The 22,508-nt window shown below is 45.2% G+C and overlaps 1 protein-coding gene across 7 annotated transcripts in view; it reads right to left on the reverse strand.

Annotated features, from left to right (window-relative positions):
• Positions 1 to 22,508, reverse strand: part of LOC118367556 (histone deacetylase 4-like) — a 258,463-nt gene that overhangs the window by 34,462 nt on the left and 201,493 nt on the right. For all 7 annotated transcript variants that reach the window (XM_052493919.1, XM_052493917.1, XM_052493921.1 and 4 more), the window contains 6 exons: positions 14,848 to 15,066; positions 13,150 to 13,342; positions 12,188 to 12,321; positions 7,570 to 7,672; positions 5,317 to 5,363; positions 1,742 to 1,849 (listed from right to left, as the gene is read on the reverse strand). In XM_052493919.1, the coding sequence (XP_052349879.1) occupies positions 1,742 to 1,849; positions 5,317 to 5,363; positions 7,570 to 7,672; positions 12,188 to 12,321; positions 13,150 to 13,342; positions 14,848 to 15,066 (804 nt within the window). The remainder of the gene's footprint in view (positions 1 to 1,741; positions 1,850 to 5,316; positions 5,364 to 7,569; positions 7,673 to 12,187; positions 12,322 to 13,149; positions 13,343 to 14,847; positions 15,067 to 22,508) is intronic.

Raw genomic sequence — 22,508 nt, forward strand, 5'->3', positions numbered from 1 at the left:
ACCTTAAATCCCGCTATGGCTCACAGTTAATTGTTTTGCCATTGACAGGGCGGAGGGCCAGACACTGCTTATGACACAGACACAACCCCTGCCACCACACACACACACACACACACACACACACACACACACACACACACACACACACACACACACACACACACACACACACACACACACACACACACACACACACACACACACACACACACACACACACACACACACACACACACACACACGTGGCTGTCAGCCGGGTGTAGCAGTGCGGGACGTGGATGCTGTGTTAATGTGGGGACCTAGGGGACTCCCGCCACTCCCGCGCCGACTGTTTAGGGTCCTTGTGTAACATGGGGACGCCCAGTGTTTGGGGGCCGTGACTGACTGTGGTATGCGGGGACATGGTGAGGGGACCTGTGTCCCTGTAGTCCAGTCTAATGATGTTGAGGCAGCTGCTGTAGATTACTGCACTCCACCTCGCCTGTCCACAGAGGATATTATTCTAGCAGAGGGAGAGGCGGGACTCAGATCCCTGTCTGACGATAGGGGCCACTTTCAAAGAGCCGTATGTGTGAGAGCGAGAGTGTGTGATTTAAAAACGTTGAAGATGCTGATGGAATGCTGACTCGGACAGGCCAGGGGGGATACAGGTGATGTTAGAGTCTGCCCCCCCTCTCGGGGTTGCGTGTGTGTGTGTGTATGCTAAGATGGTGTTAAGCGGCAAGGAGATAACTTCCGGTGACCTCTAACCCCTATGTAGAGTGCAGGAATTTTCATGACTATTTCAGGTCCTTATTCCTAGAGAGAGAGACCGTGTCCTCGATAAATCCATTGGGATGATTGAAAAATAGATGAATGGATGAACAAACAAGTCGGTGAATGAATCAAACAAGTAAATGAATCAAACCCTCATCTCAGTAACAATAACAAGTGTTGTTCACTAGGTGGCACACATACTCATTTCAACTGATACACTCCTAACAACAACCTTCAAATAACAATATATGATGCTTTCAACTCTACTATAACAATGAGTGTGCTTGTTGAAGTCACTATTCCTGGCAGAAACTGCATGTGAGTGTTAGTAATTTAGCATGCGAAACTAACGGCTCTGAGAGGAATCATCATTAGTCTCCATTAGCCAGCTCTGCTCTGATGCGGTGTGCACGCTACCGAATGGCGCAGCAGTCTAAGGCACTGCATCTCAGTGCTAGAGGCGTCACAACAGACACACTGGTTTGAATCCAGGCTGTATCACAACCGGCTGTGATTGGGAGTCCCAGTGTCATCCAGGTTTGGCCGGTGTAGGCCGTCATGGCAAATAAGAATTTGTTCTTAACTGACTTGCCTAGTTAAATTTGTGTGTTAGCAGAGACTTTTAGCGTTAGCAACTTACTGGTCCCCATGCGCTAGGTCGCCAGCGGGGTTCAAGTGATAATCCAGCACGGTCACAGACACAGGAAGGCAGGAGGGGAAAGCGGGGGTGTCTGTCTGAAAGCTTTGCGGTGGGGAAGGGGGCATTCCTACCGAGTCTGTAGGTGTTAAGAGTGAGTACGGCTAACGAGGCTATATTAACGAAGATACACAAGCCCTTTCATTCTAGCATTAGCATTTAGCATCAGTTGCGAGATGGCATTATCTTTGGTAATAGGCATACAGACAGACAGACAGACAGACAGACAGACAGACAGACAGACAGACAGACAGACAAACACATGGTGACGAGGGACATGAGGCTAACCTTGAGCTCTGCAGCCGCCACTTTGAAGCAAAGCTCCACGACGGAGCCCACAGCTAGACGAGCAGCGCTGGACGAGTGGACCTCGTTCCAAATGGTGTCGCTGTCCACCTGTGAGCACAAGCACAAACGCACATTTATATAATGCACATTATCAACTGGGTGGTTCGAGCCATGAACGCTGATTGGCTGACAGCCATGGTATATCAGACCGTATACCACGGGTATAACAAAACATTTATTTTTACTGCTCTAATTACGGTGGTAACAAGGCACCTCAGGAGTTTGTGGTATATGACCAATATACCACAGCTAAGGGCTGTATTCAGGCACTCCGCGTTGCGTCGTGCGTAAGAACACCCCGTAGCCGTGGTATATTGGCCATACATCACACCTCCTCGTGCATTATTACTTAAATATGCACTAACGAATTGATGCTGTTCTGAGGGCAAACGGGGGTGCAACTCAACATTAGGAAGGTGTTCTTAATGTTTGTGTATAGCCTAAATGTATAATACAATGGGACAATATAAACAGTATAAATTGTGTATAAATTGTACATGTATAATGTACAATATAAACAGGTTAAATAATACAATGGGGCAATGGTGGACCGGGATTGTTGTGGTGCTATCTGTCCTCGCAGCCCTTCCAGAGGTAGAGCGAGTGACAGTAGGTATGAGTACACAAGCCACAGTACAAAGCCCCTAACCACACTCGCACACAGTGTTACAAATCTATTGTATCACAGCTTGCACAGAGAGAAGGGGAAAAAAGGGACTTGATTGCTGAGCAAAAAGAGGCCGTAGTAAAGAGACCCTCAGAGTGAGTTTACGGGGTCTATCCAACTGACGTGAATGACTCCCGTTCGAGACACACACACACAGTACAATCCAAAGGGCAGGGGAAAATACTTTGCTCTTCACACGTCTGTCCGCCAAAAGAGTCTTTGAACGTGCTTCTACTGGGGTCCCACTGGGGATGCTAGTAGAGGTGTGATTTTAAAGTGGAGGAGAGAGGGGAGATGGCTTACTGTATATTCACAGACATGGAGTGTCAATATTGAGCCAAGCGAGTAAGTTTGGAAGAGATGGGAGGTATAGATGGAGAGGAATATTGGAGAGAGATGGGGGATGGGTTGGGGGGAGCTGGCTAGTCTTGGTGTTGTGGATATATGTGTGTGTGTGTTTGTCTCCCTATGTGGTCAAAGAGAGAGGCCAGGCATTCATCAATCAGGGCTGATTATGCTGACACACGCCTGCCCAGTGGCCCCAATCTCTCTCACACACACAAATACTATTTTCCCTAACCCTTAACCCCTAACCTTAACTCCTATCCCTAAACCTAACCCCTAACCTTAACTCCTATCTCTAAACCTAACCATACTCTTAATCTCTAACCCTAAACCTAACCCCTGAAATATACTTTTTATAAGTGAGGACAGGCAACATGTCCGAATTTTAGTTGGTTTACAATTCTTGTGAGGACTTCTGGTACCCACAAGTATAGTAAAACATGCACACACGCACAACTACATACATCTCTACAACTCCACGCACTCTACACACCACGAGTCCATGCTCCACACACTGTTGCACAAACTCTACACACAGCTCTAAAATCTACACACTGCTGTAAACACACTTAGCAGAGATACTCTTAACCCCTCGTTGACCTTGCAACCAACTTGAAGTCACACACACACACACACACACACACACACACACACACACACACACACACACACACACACACACACACACACACACACACACACACACACACACACACACACACACACACACACACACACACACACACACACACACACACACACACACACAGACGCATACACAGACACCTGGGATGACCAACTGAATTCCGAGACGGAATAATCTTAAGAGAAGGAAACACCTGGCAGAGGGAAAGAGAGAGGAGGAGAGAGAAAGAGGGAGTGTGTGGGGACCTGCAGGGTGTCTGTGAACCTCGGGGTCTCCGACAGACTCAGCACACATTAACTGTGGCGATCCCTGCCTGCTGCATTTGGCCTTCAGTTGCATGAACGCTCGAGGCTAGAGGGAAAAAAAGGAAAACGTGGGCCTTTTCAAGTCACGCCAAGAAGGACTTTGTCACGAATTACGGGTCTGTGGTGCATTTATGATAAAAAGAAAACTGCGGGGAATGGAGGGGTGAGGGGAAGAGAGGGAAGATGGGTTGGGGGAGAGGGAGAGGGAGGGTGAGTTGACTGACGAGTGATGGTTGCACCAGAGAAGTGAGTGAGTGAGTGAGTGAGTGAGTGAGTGAGTGAGTGAGTGAGTGAGTGAGTGAGTGAGTGAGTGAGTGAGTGAGTGAGTGAGTGAGTGAGGGAGGGAGGGAGGGAGGGAGCAAGCGAGCAAGTGAGAAAGTGATCAAGGAAATGAGTGATCAAGTTATTGCGTAATAAAGTGAGCAAGCTAAAAAACAACAATAAAGAAGACGAAATGAGACGACGTGCAGAGGGACAAACTGAGGAGTGTGTAAGAAAGTAAAAGAGAATATTGAGCGAGGGAGGGACACTGCAGTTCCAGTCACTATAACAGAGAAGAAAGCGTAACGTTGGGAAAGTAGAGTAGTCCTGACAAAAGCGACTTTTGAGAGTAAGACCGAGTAAGAAGGAGTGAAAGACGCACGCCAGTAACACCAAGAGCAATAGGGGGATAAAAGAGAGGGAAAAGCGAGGGACCAGAGACCAAAGAGAGTGGGGAGAGAGGGGGGAGCGTGTTGGAATGAAAGAGGGGTTCGTTCTGCTCAGGCTGACAGGGTAATTTGATGAGCGGAGGCGCTGTGCTTGGACGACAGGAAGACAACAATTTCGTCCCATTTCCATAAAACAGAGCAGAGCCCCTTCTGTTTCCTACCAACGGCAGCAGGCACTGTAACAGACTCAGTTAGCTACCCCCGAGAGAGGGGGGTGGACAGGGGAAGGGAGAGACAGGGAGAGAGAGGTGGGGGGAGAGACAGGGAGAGAGCGGTGGGGGAGAGACAGGGTGGGGAGAAGAGAACTGTGGAGAAGAAGTGAGGGTGTGGGTGTGAGGGGGGTAAAGAGCAAGGGAGAGAGAGGGAGACGGAAAATCAGACCAACATACTGACCTAGGGATCGACAAACACACATAACCTGAGTTCACCCACTCACTCCAAAACGCGCACACACACACACACACTCTGAAACACATATAATACCTTTACTTTCACAAGCACATTGAAGTGGAAGCACACATGGATATGCACGCGCATCCAAACACACACACACACACACACACAGACACCATTGTCACCCCCCTCTCCTAAGTGTCCCTCTGAACACACAATACACAGGCAGTGCACTCCCCACCCACACACGCTCTACAGCACACAGCATCATGTTCATAGAAAACATCTGGTCACAATTACCCACTCGACAGAAAGCAGAGCAACAGTTTTGGTTGCCTCTGGTGCTCCAGGGTGGTGTGTGTGCGTGTGTGTGTGTGTGGTGGGAGAACAAACAGCAACATTATTTCTACAGGGGAGTAGAAGAGAAGAAGTAGAAGAGAGTGACTTACCCCCACCCCTCCACAAGGCAGCCTCACAAACATGGGAGTAACTGAACCTGAGAAAGAGAGAGAAAAAGAGGGAGAGAGAGAGAGAGAGAGAGAGAGAGAGAGAGAGAGAGAGAGAGAGAGAGAGAGAGAGAGAGAAAGAGAGAGAGAGAGTGAGAGAGAGAGAGAGAGAGAGAGAAAGAGAGGTTAGAGGGGACTGCCAGAATACTCATGGACACCCAGGACTTTCAGCAGGTGCCTTTGACCTCTGAACTCCAGACTCTGACCACATGAACTTCCACAGAGGAGAGAATACACAGATACCATTTTAAATGTGGTGGGGGAAAAAATGACGAACCTCTCTCTCTCTTAGTGTAAACAACTTGATTTTGTCAAACCTTTCTTCCCTCCTCTCCCCTCTTGTTGTGACAACAAATTAGTAACACACTTTCACTTTCTTCTTCATTCAGTAACCCTCTTTTCCATCCCTCCCTCGCTCACCCCTTCATCCCACTTATCCATTGTTCCTGTGACAGTACTGTATACCATAGTTGTGAATATGAAGTAACGGTATGTTACGGTATGTAACATAACCTAAGAGTTGTCCAACCACCTTGTCATGCAGTATGCATGGTAGAAAGTATTCTAGTCCTTCCAGACAAAGCGCCTGCAAGATGACTAGGTTACACATTATATCCCCCCTTGAGATACAAATCTATCTTGACCGGTACAAATTCTAGCAAAACATCGTCAAGTGGAAACCCCCCAAACCCTTAATACAACACCCTGTATGATTTGAGAATATACGCTAGCAACATTTCACCTTTTGGCCTGAACATTTAAAATGTGTCTAGGTTAACGTCCACTCTTCTTAGTGGGCCCTGAGTTGATCGTAACACTGCATTAATATGAATTCATATAGCAGACGCTCCTGGATTGACTCATCACACACACACGCGCGCACACGGACACACACACGAACCCACGAACACATACATGCATACACACACCCACACACGAACCCACACACACACACACACACACACACACACACACACACACACACACACACACACACACACACACACACACACACACACACACACACACACACACACACACACACACACACACACACACACCATTCATGCAATACAACATAATCACACACAGTTGAACACAGTCCAAAACAGTGGTTCCCCTGGGGGTACTTGGCCTATCCACAGGGGGGTACTGTTTTCATGAGTCTTACTGGTAAAATGCACATGCGGTTGTCCTTCAGGGGTACTCCGAGCAGAGCAAAATGTACTGTGGTACAGTAACCAAAAAAAGTTGAGAGCCTCTGGTCCAAAAAGGTGCCAAAAATCTAATGACTACCTTACTCCACAGACACTGCTGGCTAAGAGGCTAACTCAGCTATGAAAGCCAGAGTGGTCATAGTGAGATGTTTGAGCCAAAAAGTCAGTCTCTCTCACTCTCCCAACCCGAGAGGAAATCTTTAGGTGGTGGATCAGTAAACCTTGGGAGGGAGTAAACAAGGAGGGGTGATGTCATGGAAAATGGTGTGTGTGTGTGTGCGTGCGTGCATGTGTGCATGCGTGTTCATTATTGACAGAGAGGTGGCGAACAGCTGGGCCAACAGCTTAGAGGTAGATTTGAGCAAGTTCCACACGTTCCACACGTTCCACACGTTCCAAATCAGAACAAGAAAAAAACAAAAAGAATAGAACCAAAACAAATTTTGAAAAGGCTGTCGTTTAGGTAAACAGAACAATCTCTTTGGAGATGTACTGAGTGTCCCTGCTTTGGTCTACACAGAAGGCAATCATGTAGATAATAAGGTTGATAATGGTCCTGTAGAGGAACACAATCCTTAGACCAGGCCTTGCCCTGTAATAATAGACAGCCGAGGTGTAAGAGGAGGGAGAGAGCTGTTATTGTATTATTGTCGTAACACTGTCATACTTTAGGCAATCTTGATAATTTACTTTGTAGATATATGGGTCAACCTTAACTGCCTGACATGCGTTGATGTCCGTGGAAGACGAGGTGACAATTTGACTTCGGCGGAAGTTGGGATTCGCCCTGCACAATATATCATGAGCATCTACACAACGGATCCTGTTAAGTGTTGCTTTGCCCAGACCAGTTGGGTCTGGGCCCATATCCACAAAGGGTCTCAGGAATGCTGATCTAGCACCAGTTTTTCCTTTTAGATCACAATGAATAGGATTATATGGACAGATCCTAGAGTAGCACTCCAGGTGTAGGACGTACTGTCTAGTTTCTGTCGAAGTGGGTTGGTTCCATACAGAAGGACGTGGGCCTCAGAGTGAACCGTCTGCAGTTCTTCCAGTGAGGCTTTCCTCCCCCGTATACACTGCAGAGAAGGGGGGAGAAAGAAAGAAAGAGAATTGGTCAATTTTATTTGTATTTTATTTATATTTCTTTCACCTTTACTTAACCAGGGAGGCCTGTTGAGAACAAGTTCTCATTTACAACTGCGACCTGGCCAAGATAAAGCAAAGCAGTGCGACACAAACGTTGGAATAAACAAACGTACAGTCAATATCACAATAGAAAAATCTATATACAGTGTGTGCAAATGTAGTAAGATTAGGGAGATAAGGCAATAGATACAGTGCCTTGCGAAAGTATTCGGCCCCCTTGAACTTTGCTACCTTTTGCCACATTTCAGGCTTCAAACATAATTTTGCACGCCCAATTTTTCAGTTTTTGATTTGTTAAAAAAGTTTGAAATATCCAATAAATGTCGTTCCACTTCATGATTGTGTCCCACTTGTTGTTGATTCTTCACAAAAAAATAGTTTTATATCTTTATGTTTGAAGCCTGAAATGTGGCAAAAGGTCGCAAAGTTCAAGGGGGCCGAATACTTTCGCAAGGCACTGTAGTGCAAAATAATTTCAATTTAGCAATTAAACACTGGAGTGATAGATGTGCAGAAGATGAATGTACAAGTAGAGAAAATGGGGTGCAAAGGAGCAAAAAATGTAATAACAATATGGGGATGAGTTAGTTGGGTGGGCTATTTACAGATGGGCTGTGTACAGGTACAATGATCGGTAAACTGCTCTGACAGCTGATGCTTAAAGTTAGTGAGGGAGATATAAGACTCCAGCTTCAGTGATTTTTGCAATTCGTTCCAGTCATTGGCAGCAGCAAACTGGAAGGAAAGGCAGCCAAAAGAGGAGTTGGCTTTGGGGATGACCAGTGAAATATACCTGCTGGAGTGCGTGCTATGGGTGGGTGCTACTATGGTGACCAGTGAGCTGGTCTTTACCTAGCAAAGACTTATAGATGACCTGGAGCCAGTCGGTTTGGTGATGAATATGAAGAGAGGGCCAGCCAACAAGAGCATACAGGTCACAGTGGTGGGTAGTATATGGGGCTTTGGTGACAAAACAGATGGCACTGTGATAGACTACATCCAGTTTGCTGAGTAGTGTTGGAGGCTATTTTGGCTTAGAATTTGTGGACAACTACAAATACCTAGGTGTGTGGTTAGACTGTAAACTCTCCTTCCAGACTCACAAGCATCTCCAATCCAAAATTAAATCTGGAATCGGCTTCCTATTTCGCAACAAAGCATCCTTCACTCATGCTGCCAAAAATACCCTCGTAAAACTGACTATCCTACTGATCCTTGACTTAGTTAGTTTTACGAGGGTATGTTTGGCAGCATGAGTGAAGGATGCTTTGTTGCGAAATAGGAAGCCGATTCCAGATTTAATTTTGGATTGGAGATGCTTGTGAGTCTGGAAGGAGAGTTTACAGTCTAACCACACACCTAGGTATTTGTAGTTGTCCACAAATTCTAAGCCAGAACTGCGCAGAGTAGTGATGCTGGGTGGGCAGGTGCGTGCAGCAATCGGTTGAAGAGCATCCATTTAGATTTACTTGCATTTAAGAGCAGTTGGAGTCCACGGAAGGAGTATTGTATGACATTGAAGCTCGTCTGGAGGTTTGTTAACACATTGTCCAAAGAAGGGCCAGAAGTATACAGAATGGTGTCGTCTGCTTGGAGGTGGATCAGAGAATCACCAGCAGCAAGAGCGACATCATTGATGTATACAGAGAAAAGAGTCAGCCCGAGAATTGAACCCTGTGGTACCCCCATAGTGACTGCCAGAGGTCCGTATAACAGGCTCTCCGATTTGACACACTGAACTCTATCTAAAAAGTAGTTGGCGAACCGTGCAGTCATTTGAGAAACCAAGGCTGTTGAGTCTGCAGATAAGAATGCAGTGATTGACAGAGCCGAAAGCCTTGGCCAGGTTGATGATGGTGGTTATGATGTTGTTTAGGACCTTGAGCATGGCTGAGGTGCACTCATGACCAGCTCGGAAACCAGATTGCACAGCGGAGAAGGTACGGTGGGATTCGAAATGGTTGGTGATTTGTTTGTTAACTGGCCAGCCACAGAAAATGGCTTTCGGTGGTGAAGACTTTCGATTAGAAAGGTCTGTTCGCTGAAGTGTTTTAGGGAGCGTTTGACAGTGATGAGGGGTGGTCGTTTGACCGAGGACCCATTGCGGACGCAGGCAATGAGGAAGTGATCGCTGAGATCCTGGTTGAAGACAGCAGAGGTGTATTTAGAGGGCAGGTTGGTCAGGATGATATCTATTAGGGTGCCCGTGTTTACGGATTTAGGTTTGTACCTGGTAGGTTCCTTGATCATTTGTGTGAGATTGAGGGCATCTAGTTTGTATTGTAGGATGGCCGGGGTGTTAAGCATATCCCAGTTTAGGTCACTTAACAGTACGAAGATAAAGATAAATGGGGGGCAATTAATTCACATATGGTGTCCAGGGCACAGCTGGGGGCTGAAGGTGGTCTATAACAAGCGGTAAAGGTGAGAGACTTGTTTCTGGAAAGGTGGATTTTTAAAAGTAGAAGCTCGAACTGTTTGGGCACAGACCTGGATAGCATGACAGAACTCTGCAGGCCATCTCTGCAGTAGATTGCAACTCCACCCCCTTTGGCAGTTCTATCTTGACGGAAAATGTTGTAGTTGGGGACGGAAATTTTAGAATTTTTGGTGGCTTAAGCCAGGATTCAGACACGCCTAGAACATCAGGGTTGGCGGAGTGTGCAAAAGCAGTGAAAAAAACTAACTTAGGGAGGAGGCTTCTGATATTAACATGCATGAAACCAAGGCTTTTACGGTTACAGAAGTCAACAAATGATAGCGCCTGGGGAACAGGAGTGGAACTGGGGGCTACAGGGCCTGGTAACACTTACTATGACACCAGAATCTGTAATTGTGTACCCATTTGTTATAATGTACTGCTATTTTACTAATCCCCAAGGGCCACCTGAGCTTTTGATGGACAAGATGGATGGAAAGGATGGAGGGATGGAAGGATGAAAGGGAGAGAGTGAAGGAGGGATGGGGGAAGATGGGGGGGCAGCAGGGTAACACCTGCAGCCAGGAATCTCCAATTAGTAACAGTGGTGGTCATAAATTAGGTCTGAAAGGGGTGAGTGAGAGAGAGAGAGAGAGAGAGAGAGAGAGAGAGAGAGAGAGAGAGAGAGAGAGAGAGAGAGAGAGAGGAGAGGAAGTCTGGGGATGGAATTTGTTTGCTTGTTTATTTGTTGATGTTATTTCTGTTTGTGCCATTCGGGAAAGACAGACAGGCAGCTGTGCAACCAAGCGTAGCGATGGCGCAATGAGCGGGTGAGACGCGGGAGAGATCAGACACAGGAGACCCGCACACTCTAGGAGCTCAGATGCAATAACTGAATAGCCTCATAACCGGCGTTTCGACAGACACGCTGTCTTCATCAGGGTATAATGACAAACACTGCGGGTCACCAGTTTATATCGTGTCAAAGGACACGCGCAGGTGTCTGTAATCATGGCCGGGTGTGGGTTGAAATCACTGGTTCATCTACAGATATAAATAGAACGTATAAAAAAAACATGAATGGATAGCATTACGGTCATAGATACAATTTGGCTTCCATAGGCCTACAAACACTTTCAATGAATAGCAAAATCACAAGAATGGCTTCAGATCATAGTCTACGTTGAGACCGAAGGGGAGCAAGGGTCTTTAAATTAAAGATTAAGACACACACACACACATACACACACACACGCCATGCACACAGCGATGTAGGAAAGATTATCCCCATTTAGGAACCTTTAGACTGTTTTTGGACCTCTCGGATGAAGAGAAAATAATGTCTATTGCTGAGAAATGGTGTGTGTGTGTGTGTGTGTGTGCGTCTGTGTGTGGTAATTGTGTGTGTGCATGCATGAGTGCGTGTATGTGGATTGTCACAGAACAGGTGCAGGGCATGATAAGACCCACTATAAGCTTTTTATCTCTGCCAGCGCTTCAAAACAACCTAATACTTCAAAACAAGGCCCTAAGCTAAACAATGATCTAAGGTCAGTTTAGATTTTTCTAATGCCACATGGTTAAGGTTTGGCAAGGGTTAGCTGATCCTAGATCTGTGCTTATGGGCAACTTGCTGTGGGGTGTTTTGTCAATGGGGAGGTCGTGTAGCATGGTTTAACACTGCCCCCTCCTGGTCAGAAATGGGGCCTTAGAACGCTCTGAAAGTGGAATAATGGGTCCATCGCAGTAGTCTAGGTTAGATGGGGAAAAGGAAGCCACGTTCGACTATTGATATAGGACGGTCGAACAAGCTTCCTCAGTTACTCTGACAGAATTTCTACTCTAAATTGGATTTCTCCCCTTAAGTCTCTGCACTAATATGAAAAGACTGTATGGGTGAAAACACAGACCAGGCCTCAATATAACCTCTGCTTGTAGGTCAGTGCTTAAAAATGAGTGAAACAATGTGTCAGTATAGATGATTGATACACATCCAAGAGATGAGCTTTGGTGATGGTCTCCGTACCTCACACTGGCCCCTCAGTCCTGTCTCCTGGAGTCGAGACCAGATGCTCTGGATGCGTCCGGCGTGCTCTGGGTGTGTGTTGGTGTTGCCACACATACACTGGTGCTTCTGCATCAATGTGTCATACACCAGTCCTGGAGGGCGAAGGGAACACACACAGAGTGAGGAAAAACGAGGGAGACAATAACAGTGTCCGAATACCCGTACGTACATGCAGTTCTAAATATTAGGCATTTTGGGTATGTGAAAAATCGAACGTTTTATAGTAGGTGACAATTTTGGAAATGTGGTATGCTTTAAATGCCAGGATGTCATACTAATTTTGGCATTTGATTTTAGTAGACTCTCGTGTGCTTCACAACGGCTGATTAATCAGATAAATTGACGTGCTGTGCCAAAATGAACGAACGGCGGCAGTCAACGCAATCGCGCATTAGGATGACACACTCTCAGTATGGATGAGCCTAGTGTGTTGACATTTGATGCTTACTGCGTTCGTTTGTACTGAACAGTATGTTCTAAATAGTATGTAGTACGATTAGTATTTAGTACACAGTATGTCGTTTTGGTAAGTAGTAGGCAAGCCAGATTTTGCACACGACCATAGATTCTCAGTACACTCCCCTCCCTTTCTCTCTCTCAAACACATGCACGCACGCACGCACACACACACACACACACACAGACACACACAGACAGACAGATACAGACACCCACACCCTGAGCTGCATGGCTGATCAGTATGCTGAACACTGGGGCTCTCAGAGTGGTTTAGAGGGGAACGAGTCAAGGACTTGATTCTTTTTTCAGGGAGAGAGGACACATTAATCTAAGAGAACAGGCAGCTAAGCCCTTGCAGACCGAAGGTTAGAGAGAGAGAGCGATAGAGTGATTTGAGCGTGTGTGTGATTGTGTGCATGAGTGCGCACGTGTGTTAGTGTGTGTGGGTCAAGGGTGCTTGCCGGTGGTGAAGCGAGGCTTGGTGGGTGGTTCCTGCTGCACCACGATGGGAGGGAAGCAAGCCGAGGCAGGAGATGATTGGGCCCTGGAGAGGGGGCGGTGCGCTGGGAAGGTGATTGACAGGCCGGCTGCCTCCATCGAAGCCTGGTAGTTCCTCAACTGGTGGATTCTCTGCTGCTCCAACAACACATCCTGCTGCTCACAGAGAAAGAGACAGAGAGAAACAAAAAGAGAGCGAGACAGAGAGAAACAGAAAGAGAGAGAGACCGAGAGAGACAGAAAGAGAGAGAGAAAGAGAGACAGACAGAGGCAGAGAGAGAGAAAGAGAGATATTACACACACGTAAGTGCTCTCTCTCTCTCTCTCTCTCTCTCACACACACACACACACACACACACACACACACACACACACACACACACACACACACACACACACACACACACACACACACACACACACACACACACACACACACACACACCAAATGCAGCTATCGTGTGCATCTGTTGAACTGCTGCAAGATATCTTAGTAGCCAGAAGATGGCGCTTGATGCATCTCCATTATCACAGCCAGACAGACATGAATCAGACGTGTGAGCTGATTCAGGAGCATAAAGATACAGAGACAAATGCTTTGTAAGTATGCAGGTATTCAAATGATCTCATTGATAGTCACCCCAATTCTTATTAAAGACTACTGGTGGGGCTGGCTATAGGTGATTGTCATTAAGGAGCTTATTGGGATTCAGATTCGCAAACTTTACTGCCACTAAGTGAATTGCCACTACTGTAACTAACAGACCAGGATTCGATTGGGCATCGCTCCTGTTCTAACACTGCATTTCCCAGGGGCCCCCAGTGCTCTACTTCCTGCCGGGGGATGTAGGGTTTGTGGGCGTCATGGCAACAGGGAGGACAGTTGATTGGATTTGGACCGACTGCATGGGCTGTATGTTAGACAGGGAGGACATGGTCTTGTGTGTGTGTGTGTGTGTGTGTGTGTGTGTTGGTGACAATGTGTGTGTCGATGTGTGATCCTAGGGAAAGTCAGATTCAGCTGTAGAGAGGAGGCTTGAGGCTGCCCTCAGCCATTCAGACAAAAACCTGCACGCTATTTCACTTTGAGAGTAGGAGTATAGTGTGTGTGTGTGCGTGTGTGTGTGTGTGTGTGTGTGTGTGTGTGTGTGTGTGTGTGTGTGTGTGTGTGTGTGTGTGTGTGTGTGTGTGTGTGTGTGTGTGTGTGTGTGTGTGTGTGTGTGTGTGTGTGTGTGTGTGTGTGTGTGTGTGTGTGTCCATCCAGCCAGAGTAAGCCATGTGTGGGTGTCTGTTTTTCGTGAACTGACTAAAAACCCAAATAGCCTACATTCTGTTCATTATCACCAAAGCATGACAAGTGTGTAGTCTGTCTGTCTGTCTGTCTGTCTGTCTGTCTGTCTGTCTGTCTGTCTGTCTGTCTGTCTGTCTGTCCGTCCGTCCGTCCGTCCGTCCAGAATCTCCAGCTCTTGTCCACTGGTGATGTTAACCACAAGCTGTAACAGCAACAATTAGGCTGCGAGTTTGTGTGTCTGCATTTATGCGTGCATGCCTGAATATGTGTGTGTGTGTGCGTATGTGCATGTGCACGCATGAATATGTCTATGTTTGACTGTGTGTGTGCGTTTCTGTGTCCCCTCCTCTTCCTGCTCTCTGTCCCGTACCTGTCGGAAGAGCAGCTCCTGGTCAACTATCCTGTCTCTGTGGTCCCTCTCCTCTTCCTGGGGGTCCAGGGGCTCCTGCTTGACTGTCACTCCACACATGAGGCCTCCGTCCTGGGGACATAGGGCTTGGTGCTCCCTTAGCTCCTCTTCTGTCTCCTCCGGGTGACTCTCGTGCTGCCGGCCCGGCCCCGGCCCCGGCTCGCTGGGCTTGGCCATCATCTGAATGGGGGGGGGTTAAATGTTAGAAGACACAGCACTGGGTATGAATAAGTTACACATACCTGTTCATAATAATAGTAATAATATCGATGTTTTTACCCAGAGCGATAGTCATGCGTGCATACATTTGTTGTATGGCTGGGCCCAGCAACCCTTGGCATTGCAATCGCCATGCTCCACTAACTGACCCACACAGGACAGCAAAACGATAAGTAATGATAACTGTTGCGATACATATGTTGGGAAACCTCTTATCGCCTGTTATCCTTGCTGCCTATGGCTTAGAGGCAGTATACCATTTTTTTAAGGCTGATTGAGCTGCAGCCAGCTTCTTCATGGTCGTGTCGCCGGCGGTAGCTAACGTGGCAGTTTCTTTCCCTCCCGTGATTTTATTTAAATTAGGATAGCAGCCTACACAATAAATACAATATTGATAACCATCTAGATGTCACCTTGATACATACATACAGTCCCACTACTGGACAGGGCATGAATAGCAACACTAGGACACAGTGCCCTTCGCTCCCGCTTGCCAAGCACTATAAGGGTGGCAGGTGGCCTAGCAGGTACAGCGTTGGGCCAGTAACCGAAAGGTCGCTAGATTCCAATACCAAAGCTTGGCAAAGGTGAAAAATCTGTCGATGTGCCCTTGAGCGAGGCACTTAACCCTAACAAAACAACACCTTTCTCTGCACCTATCCGGCCTCTTAATTCTTTATAAATTTGCAAACATTTCTAAAAAAAAACTGTTTTTGCTTTGTGATCAAAATCAAATCAAATGTTATTTGACACATGCGCCGAATACAACAGGTGCAGACCTCACAGTGAAATGCTTACTTACAAGACCTTAACCAACGATGCAGTTTTAAGAAAAATACCAACAAAAAAAAAGAAATGAAAAAATAAATAAAAGTAACAAGTAATTAGAGAGCATCAGTAAAATAACAATAGCCAGGCTATATACAGGGGGTACAATGCAAATTGTTTGGGTATCCATTATGGGGTATTATGTGTAGATTAATGAGGAAAAAAATCGAATTGAATCCATTTTAGAATAAGGCTGTAACGTAACAAAATGTTGAAAAAGTCAAGTGGTCCGACAACTTCCCGAAGGCACTGTATATTTGTTTTCCTCAATACCCCATAATGACAAAGCAAAAACAGGTTTTAGAAATGCTTGCAAAAAAAAAAAAATCAAAAGTGAAATATACATTTACATAAGTATTCAGACCCTTTACTCAGTACTTTGTGGAAGCACCTTTGGCAGCGATTACAGCCTTGAGTCTTCTAGGGTATGACACTACAAGCTTGGCACACCTTTATTTGGGGAGTTTCTCCCATTCTTCTCTGCAGATCCTCTCAAGCTCTGTCGGGTTGGATGGGGAGCGTCGCTGCACATCTATTTTCCGGTCTCTCCAGAGATGTTGGATCGGGTTCAAGTCCAGGCTCTGGCTGGGACACTCAAGGACATACAGAGACTTGTCCCGAAGCCACTCCTGCGTTGTCTTGGCTGTGTGCTTAGGGTCGTTGTCCTATTGGAAGGTGAACCTTCGGCCCAGTCTGAGGTCCTGAGTGCTCTGGAGCAGGTTTTCATCAAGGATCTCTCTGTACTTTGCTCCATTCATCTTTGTCTCGATGCTGACTCCCAGTCCCTGCCGCTGAAAAACATCCCCACAGCATGATGCTGCCACCACCATGCTTCACCGTAGGGATGGTGCCAGGTTTCCTCCAGACGTGACTCTTGGAATTCAGGCCAAAGAGTTCAATTTTGGTTTCATCAGACCAGAGAATCTTGTTTCTCATGGTCTGAGAGTCATTAGGTGCCTTTTGGCAAACTCCAAGCGGGCTGTCATGTGCCTTTTACTGAGGAGTGGCCACTCTAACATAAAAGCTTGATTGGTGGAGTGCAGCGGAGATAGTTGTCCTTTTGGTCACCGATGGTGACTCTGTCGGAGTGACCATCGGGTCTAGGAAGAGTCCTGGTGGTTTCAAACTTCTTCCATTTAAGAATGAAGGAGGCCACTGTGTTCTTGGGGACATTCAATGCTGCAGAAATGTTTTGGTACCCTTCACCAGATCTGTGCCTCGACACAATTCTGTCTCAGAGCTCTACGAACAATTCCTTCGAACTCATGGCATGGTTTTTGCTCTGACATGCACTGTCAACTTTGGGACCTTATATAGACAGGTGTGTGCCTTCCAATTCATGTCCAATCAATTGAATTTATCACAGGTGGACTCTAATAAAGTTGTAGAAACATCTCAAGGATGATCAATAGAAACAGGATGTACCTGAGCTCAATTTCGAGCCTCATAGAAAAGGGTCTGAATACTTATGTAAATAAGGTACCTGTTATTTATATTTATTTTAAAAAATGCTAAAAACCTGTTTTCACTTTGTCATTATGGGGTATTGTGTGTAGATTGCTGAGGATTTAAAAAAAATGTAATCCATTTTAGAATAAGAACGTAATGTAACAAAATGTGGAAAACAATCAAGGGGTCTGAATACGTTCCGAAGGCACTAAATATATATATATATATATATATATATATATATATATATATATATACAGTGGGGCAAAAAAGTATTTGGTCAGCCACCAATTGTGCAAGTTCTCCCACTTAAAAAGATGAGAGAGGCCTGCAATTTTCATCATAGGTATACTTCAACTATGACAGACAAAATGAGAAAAGAAATCCAGAAAATAACATTGTAGGATCTTTTATGAATTATTTGCAAATTATGGTGTAGAGTACATAGAGTAGAGTACATAGAGTTCTATGAGATCTTCAGTTTGTTGGCAATTTCTCGCATGGAATGGCCTTCATTTCTCAGATCAAGAATAGACTGACGAGATTCAGAAGACAGTTCTTTGTTTCTGGCCATTTTGAGCCTGTAATCGAACCCACAAATGCTGATGCTCCAGATACTCAACTAGTCTAAAAAGGCCAGTTTTATTGCTTCTTTAATCAGGACAACAGTTTTCAGCTGTGATAACATAATTGCAAAAGGGTTTTCTAATGATCAACTAGCCTTTTAAAATGATAAACTTGGATTAGCTAACACAACGTGCCATTGGAACACAGGAGTGGTGTGATGGTTGCTGATAATGGGCCTCTGTCCGCCTACGTAGATATTCCCCCAAAAATTTGCCGTTTCCAGCTACAATAGTAATTTCCAACATTAACAATGTCTACACTGTATTTCTGATCAATTTGATATTATTTTAATTGACAAAAAATAGCTTTTCTTTCAAAAACAAGGACATTTCTAAGTGACCCCAAACTTTTGAACGGTAGTGTATATCCATAAAATCAAAAATGGACCTTCCTGCAACAGCCATTAGCCAATATTAGGGGGACAGTAAGCTCCCATATGTGTTAGGTGAAATACCGCAGTTTGCTATCATTGCAGCAAAGTTTGGGACCTGTTGCGATTAGAAAAGAGCAACCAGCGGATTTTGGAGACTCGTGGAGCACAAACACCAAAGTAAATTAAATCTGCTAATTTGTGATTGTTTATTTCACTTGCTTTGACAATGTTAACACTGTTTCCATGCCAATAAAGCCCCATTGAGAGAGAGAGAGAGTGAGAGAGAGAGAGAGAGAGAGAGAAAAAGAGAAAGAAAGAAAGAGAGAGAGCGATAGAGAAAGAAAGAGAGAGAGATAGGGAAAGAAAGAGAGAGAGAGAGAGAGTGAGTGAGAGAAAGAGAGCGCGAGAGAGAGAGAGAGAGAGAGAGAATAGTAGAATATCCTCCATAAACAGAAGGATAAAGAGGGTACTTCTGTTCAAAATCAAGTGAGGGAGAGGGGGACCAAGACAGAACTTCAAAGTGGAGAGTGAGCGAGAATGAAAGTGGGACGTTGGGTAAGGTAGACATTTGATAAATCAGATATAGAGAGAGAAAGAGTAGGCAGCCGAGAGAAAGTGAGAGAGATTGAAAAGAGAAGACGGAAGAAAATGAGACACAGAAATAGAGAGAGCGAGAGAGGGAGAATGAAATAGACAAACAGAAAGAGACAGATATACCTGTATGCAGAGAGAGAAAGAGAGACAGAGAAGGAAGTAGGCAGAGAGAGAGAGAGAGAGAGAGAGAGAGAGAGAGAGAAAGAGAGAGAGAGAGAGAGAGAGAGAGAGAGAGAGAGAGAGAGAGAGAGAGAGAGAGAGAGAGAGAAAAAAAACAAAAGAGAGAGAGAGAGAGAGTGTGTAATCAAGACTGTGGCAGACGATGCTGTGCCAGGCCAGCTGGGTCCATCAGGCTCGGTCGCCACGGGGATGGCAAGGGAAATAACAACACCCCCCACCCATCTCCCGTTTCCAGTGTCCCTGGTCGTAGTCACCATGGCTGGCAGACGCACACACAGGGCCCTCTTGGCACGACGCCAGGGGACCAGGTCCATTGACGTCAGAGCACTGGTCTCTTGCCTCATCCCCGGTCCCTCTTCTCCAAACACAAGCCTCTCTTTTTACACTCAAACCCCCTCCCGCCCTTTCAATCTCATTGACTCTCTCTCTCTCTCTCTCTCTCTCGTTCTGTAACTCTTTTAACACTAGAAGCGCTGAGGCAATCAGTTTTTATTTCAAATATATCTCTGCCATTTTTAAAGTCATGCCCCCCTCCATCCTTGACTTTTCCTAAATAACTATGTTTAATACACGTGTGTTGGTAGAATCTCATTATCACAAACAGAATGTGTCACAAGCGGTTTTAAGAGGACATGTCATTTTCAAGCCCTGCCCCTCATTCACAGACTGGCCTTCGAAAGTAAACTTAAATTATATCGAGACTAAATATAAAATGGAGTTATTATGTATATATTTGTATTTCTAATGTTACCCAAGAACTTCATAATTAAAAACAAAGGATATTTTTTTCCAATAGCATATATGAAACTTGTTTATTAGACTGTTAGAATGTTGCAGTCAAAATGACTGCTCATTGGCTCTCAGTGGGGTCCCTTAAGGCCCAGCTTTTCTAGTGTTAAAGCGGGAAACACACTTTTGAGATTTGAGCCAGCCACATGAAGGATGAGATTGCTTTGAAGCTGAAGCCTACTGTAGTTCCTTTAATACTTAATAAAGTGGTAGTTAAAAAAAATATATAACTCCTCAACACTGTTAATATCCAACTATACATGTTTCAAGCATTGCAGCTTTTTAAGTACCTCTCATCCAAAACATGAAGCAAAAACCAAGGTTCCATCAAATACATAACTTTTTTGGACAGTAGATTACAATCTAACAGCAGCACGATGGAAGTATTGATGTCACGGAGACAGCTGATTCACTAGTAAAGTGACAAGTGACCACTTATGGATCACCAGCAATCAATAAATATATCGTGAGAGTCAGCAACTCCAACATATGACTGGGTTGATTTAGCCGCATCGTACTAACACCGATCCAGCCACCTCCAATTGCTTGTCAAACAACAAATCTAATGCCAAACCATTGGGAAGTAAACTAAGCCATATTCTCCATATTCTTAATGGATGACCACCGAGAACTCTGAGGTACATTCTGAGGTTAAAATGAGTGGAAAACAACAGATTCCCATAGACTGGTGGTTCCCAAAATGTGTATAGTCCCGTACCCCTTCGAACATTCAACCTCCAGCTTCACACTCACTCTAGCGCCAGGGTCAACACACTCTCAAATGTTTTTTTTTTGCAATCATTGTAAGCCTGCCACACACACACTATACAATACATTTATTAAACATAAGAATGAGTGTGAGTTTTTGTCACAACACGGCTCGTGGGAAGTGACAAAGAGCTATTATAGGACCAGGACACAAATAATAATATAATCATTTTGCTCTTTATTTAGCCATCTTACATATAAAACCTTATTTGTTCATCATATATTGTGAATAACTCACCACAGGTTAATGAGAAGGGTGTGCTTGAAAGGATGCACATAACTCTGCAATGTTGGGTTATACTGGAGCGAGACTCAGTCTTAAAGAATTTTCCACACACAGTCTCTGCCTGCATTTAGTTTTCATGCTAGTGATGGCCGAGAATCCACTCTCACGTCGGTAAAATGGTTGCAAACGGCATCAGTGTCTTAACAGCGCGATTTGCCAAGGCAGGATACTCTAAGGGCAGCCCTATCCAGAAACCTGGCAGTGGCTTCTGAATAAATTCAATTTTCACAGAACCGTTACAATTTGGATGAGGCTCTCTTGTTCAGATATCGGTAAGTGGACTGGAGGTAGGGCATGAAAGGGGTAACGAATCCAGTTGTTTGTGTCGTCCATTTCGGGAAAGTACTCACTCAGGTGCTTTGCTATATCACATTTGACATTGTCCGTAAGCTTGAGTTCATTGGCACAAAAAAAAAATAATCATACAATGACAGAAAGACCTGTGCGTGGTCATTGTTTTATGTAGACAGAAAAGAGCTCCAACTTCTTAATTATACCCTCAATTTTGTCCCGCACATTGACTATAGTTGCGGAGAGTCCCTGTAATCCTAGATTCAGGTCATTCAGACAGGGAAAAAAACATCACCCAGATACGCCACTCGTGTGAGAAACTCATCATCATGCAAAAAGAAGGACAAGGGAAAATGATGGTCAGTGGAGAAAACTTTAAGCTCGTCTCTAAATTCAAAACAATGTGTCAATACTTTGCCCCTTGATAACCAGTGCCCTTCTGTATGTTGTAAAAGCGTTACACGCTCGCTTCCCATATCATTGCATAATGCAGAAAATACAGAAATGTTCAGGGGCATTGCTTTAACAAAGTTAACCATTTTCACTGTAGTGTTCAATATGTCTTTCAAGCATTCCCTTGGCAGTAAGAGCCTCGCGGTGGATGCTGCAGTGTACCCATGTGGCATCGGGAGCAACTGCTTGCACACGCATTACCACTCCAATATGTCTCCCTGTCATGGCTTTTGCGCAATCAGTACAGATTTTTTTATTTTTTTATTTACCTTTATTTAACCAGGCAAGTCAGTTAAGAACAAATTCTTATTTTCAATGACGGCCTAGGAACATTGGGTTAACTGCCTGTTCTGGGGCAGAACGACAGATTTGTACCTTGTCAGCTCGGGGGTTTGAACTCGCAACCTTCAGGTTACTAGTCCAACACTCTAACCACTAGGCTACCCTGCCGCCCCCGGTCAAGATACCAACGCATCTTGACCACCAAAGTCCATTTGATGTCACAAAGCTGTCCAGTACTTTAAAAATATCCTATCTTGTTGTCCTGGTTTCCATTGGTTTGCAGAAGAGGATGTCTTCCTTAATTGACCCCCCATAAACGTAACGGGCATGTGCCAGGCCCGCCACGTCTGTTGACTCATCTAGCTGTAATGCAAATAATTCACTGGCTTGTATGCGAAGCAATATTTGTTTCTAAACATCTCCTGCCATATCACTGATGCGTTGTGAAACAGTGTTGTTTGATGAAGTCATTGTCTGTATAGT

This window comes from Oncorhynchus keta, chromosome 34 (assembly GCF_023373465.1).
Source record: "Oncorhynchus keta strain PuntledgeMale-10-30-2019 chromosome 34, Oket_V2, whole genome shotgun sequence".
NCBI lineage: Eukaryota > Metazoa > Chordata > Actinopteri > Salmoniformes > Salmonidae > Oncorhynchus > Oncorhynchus keta.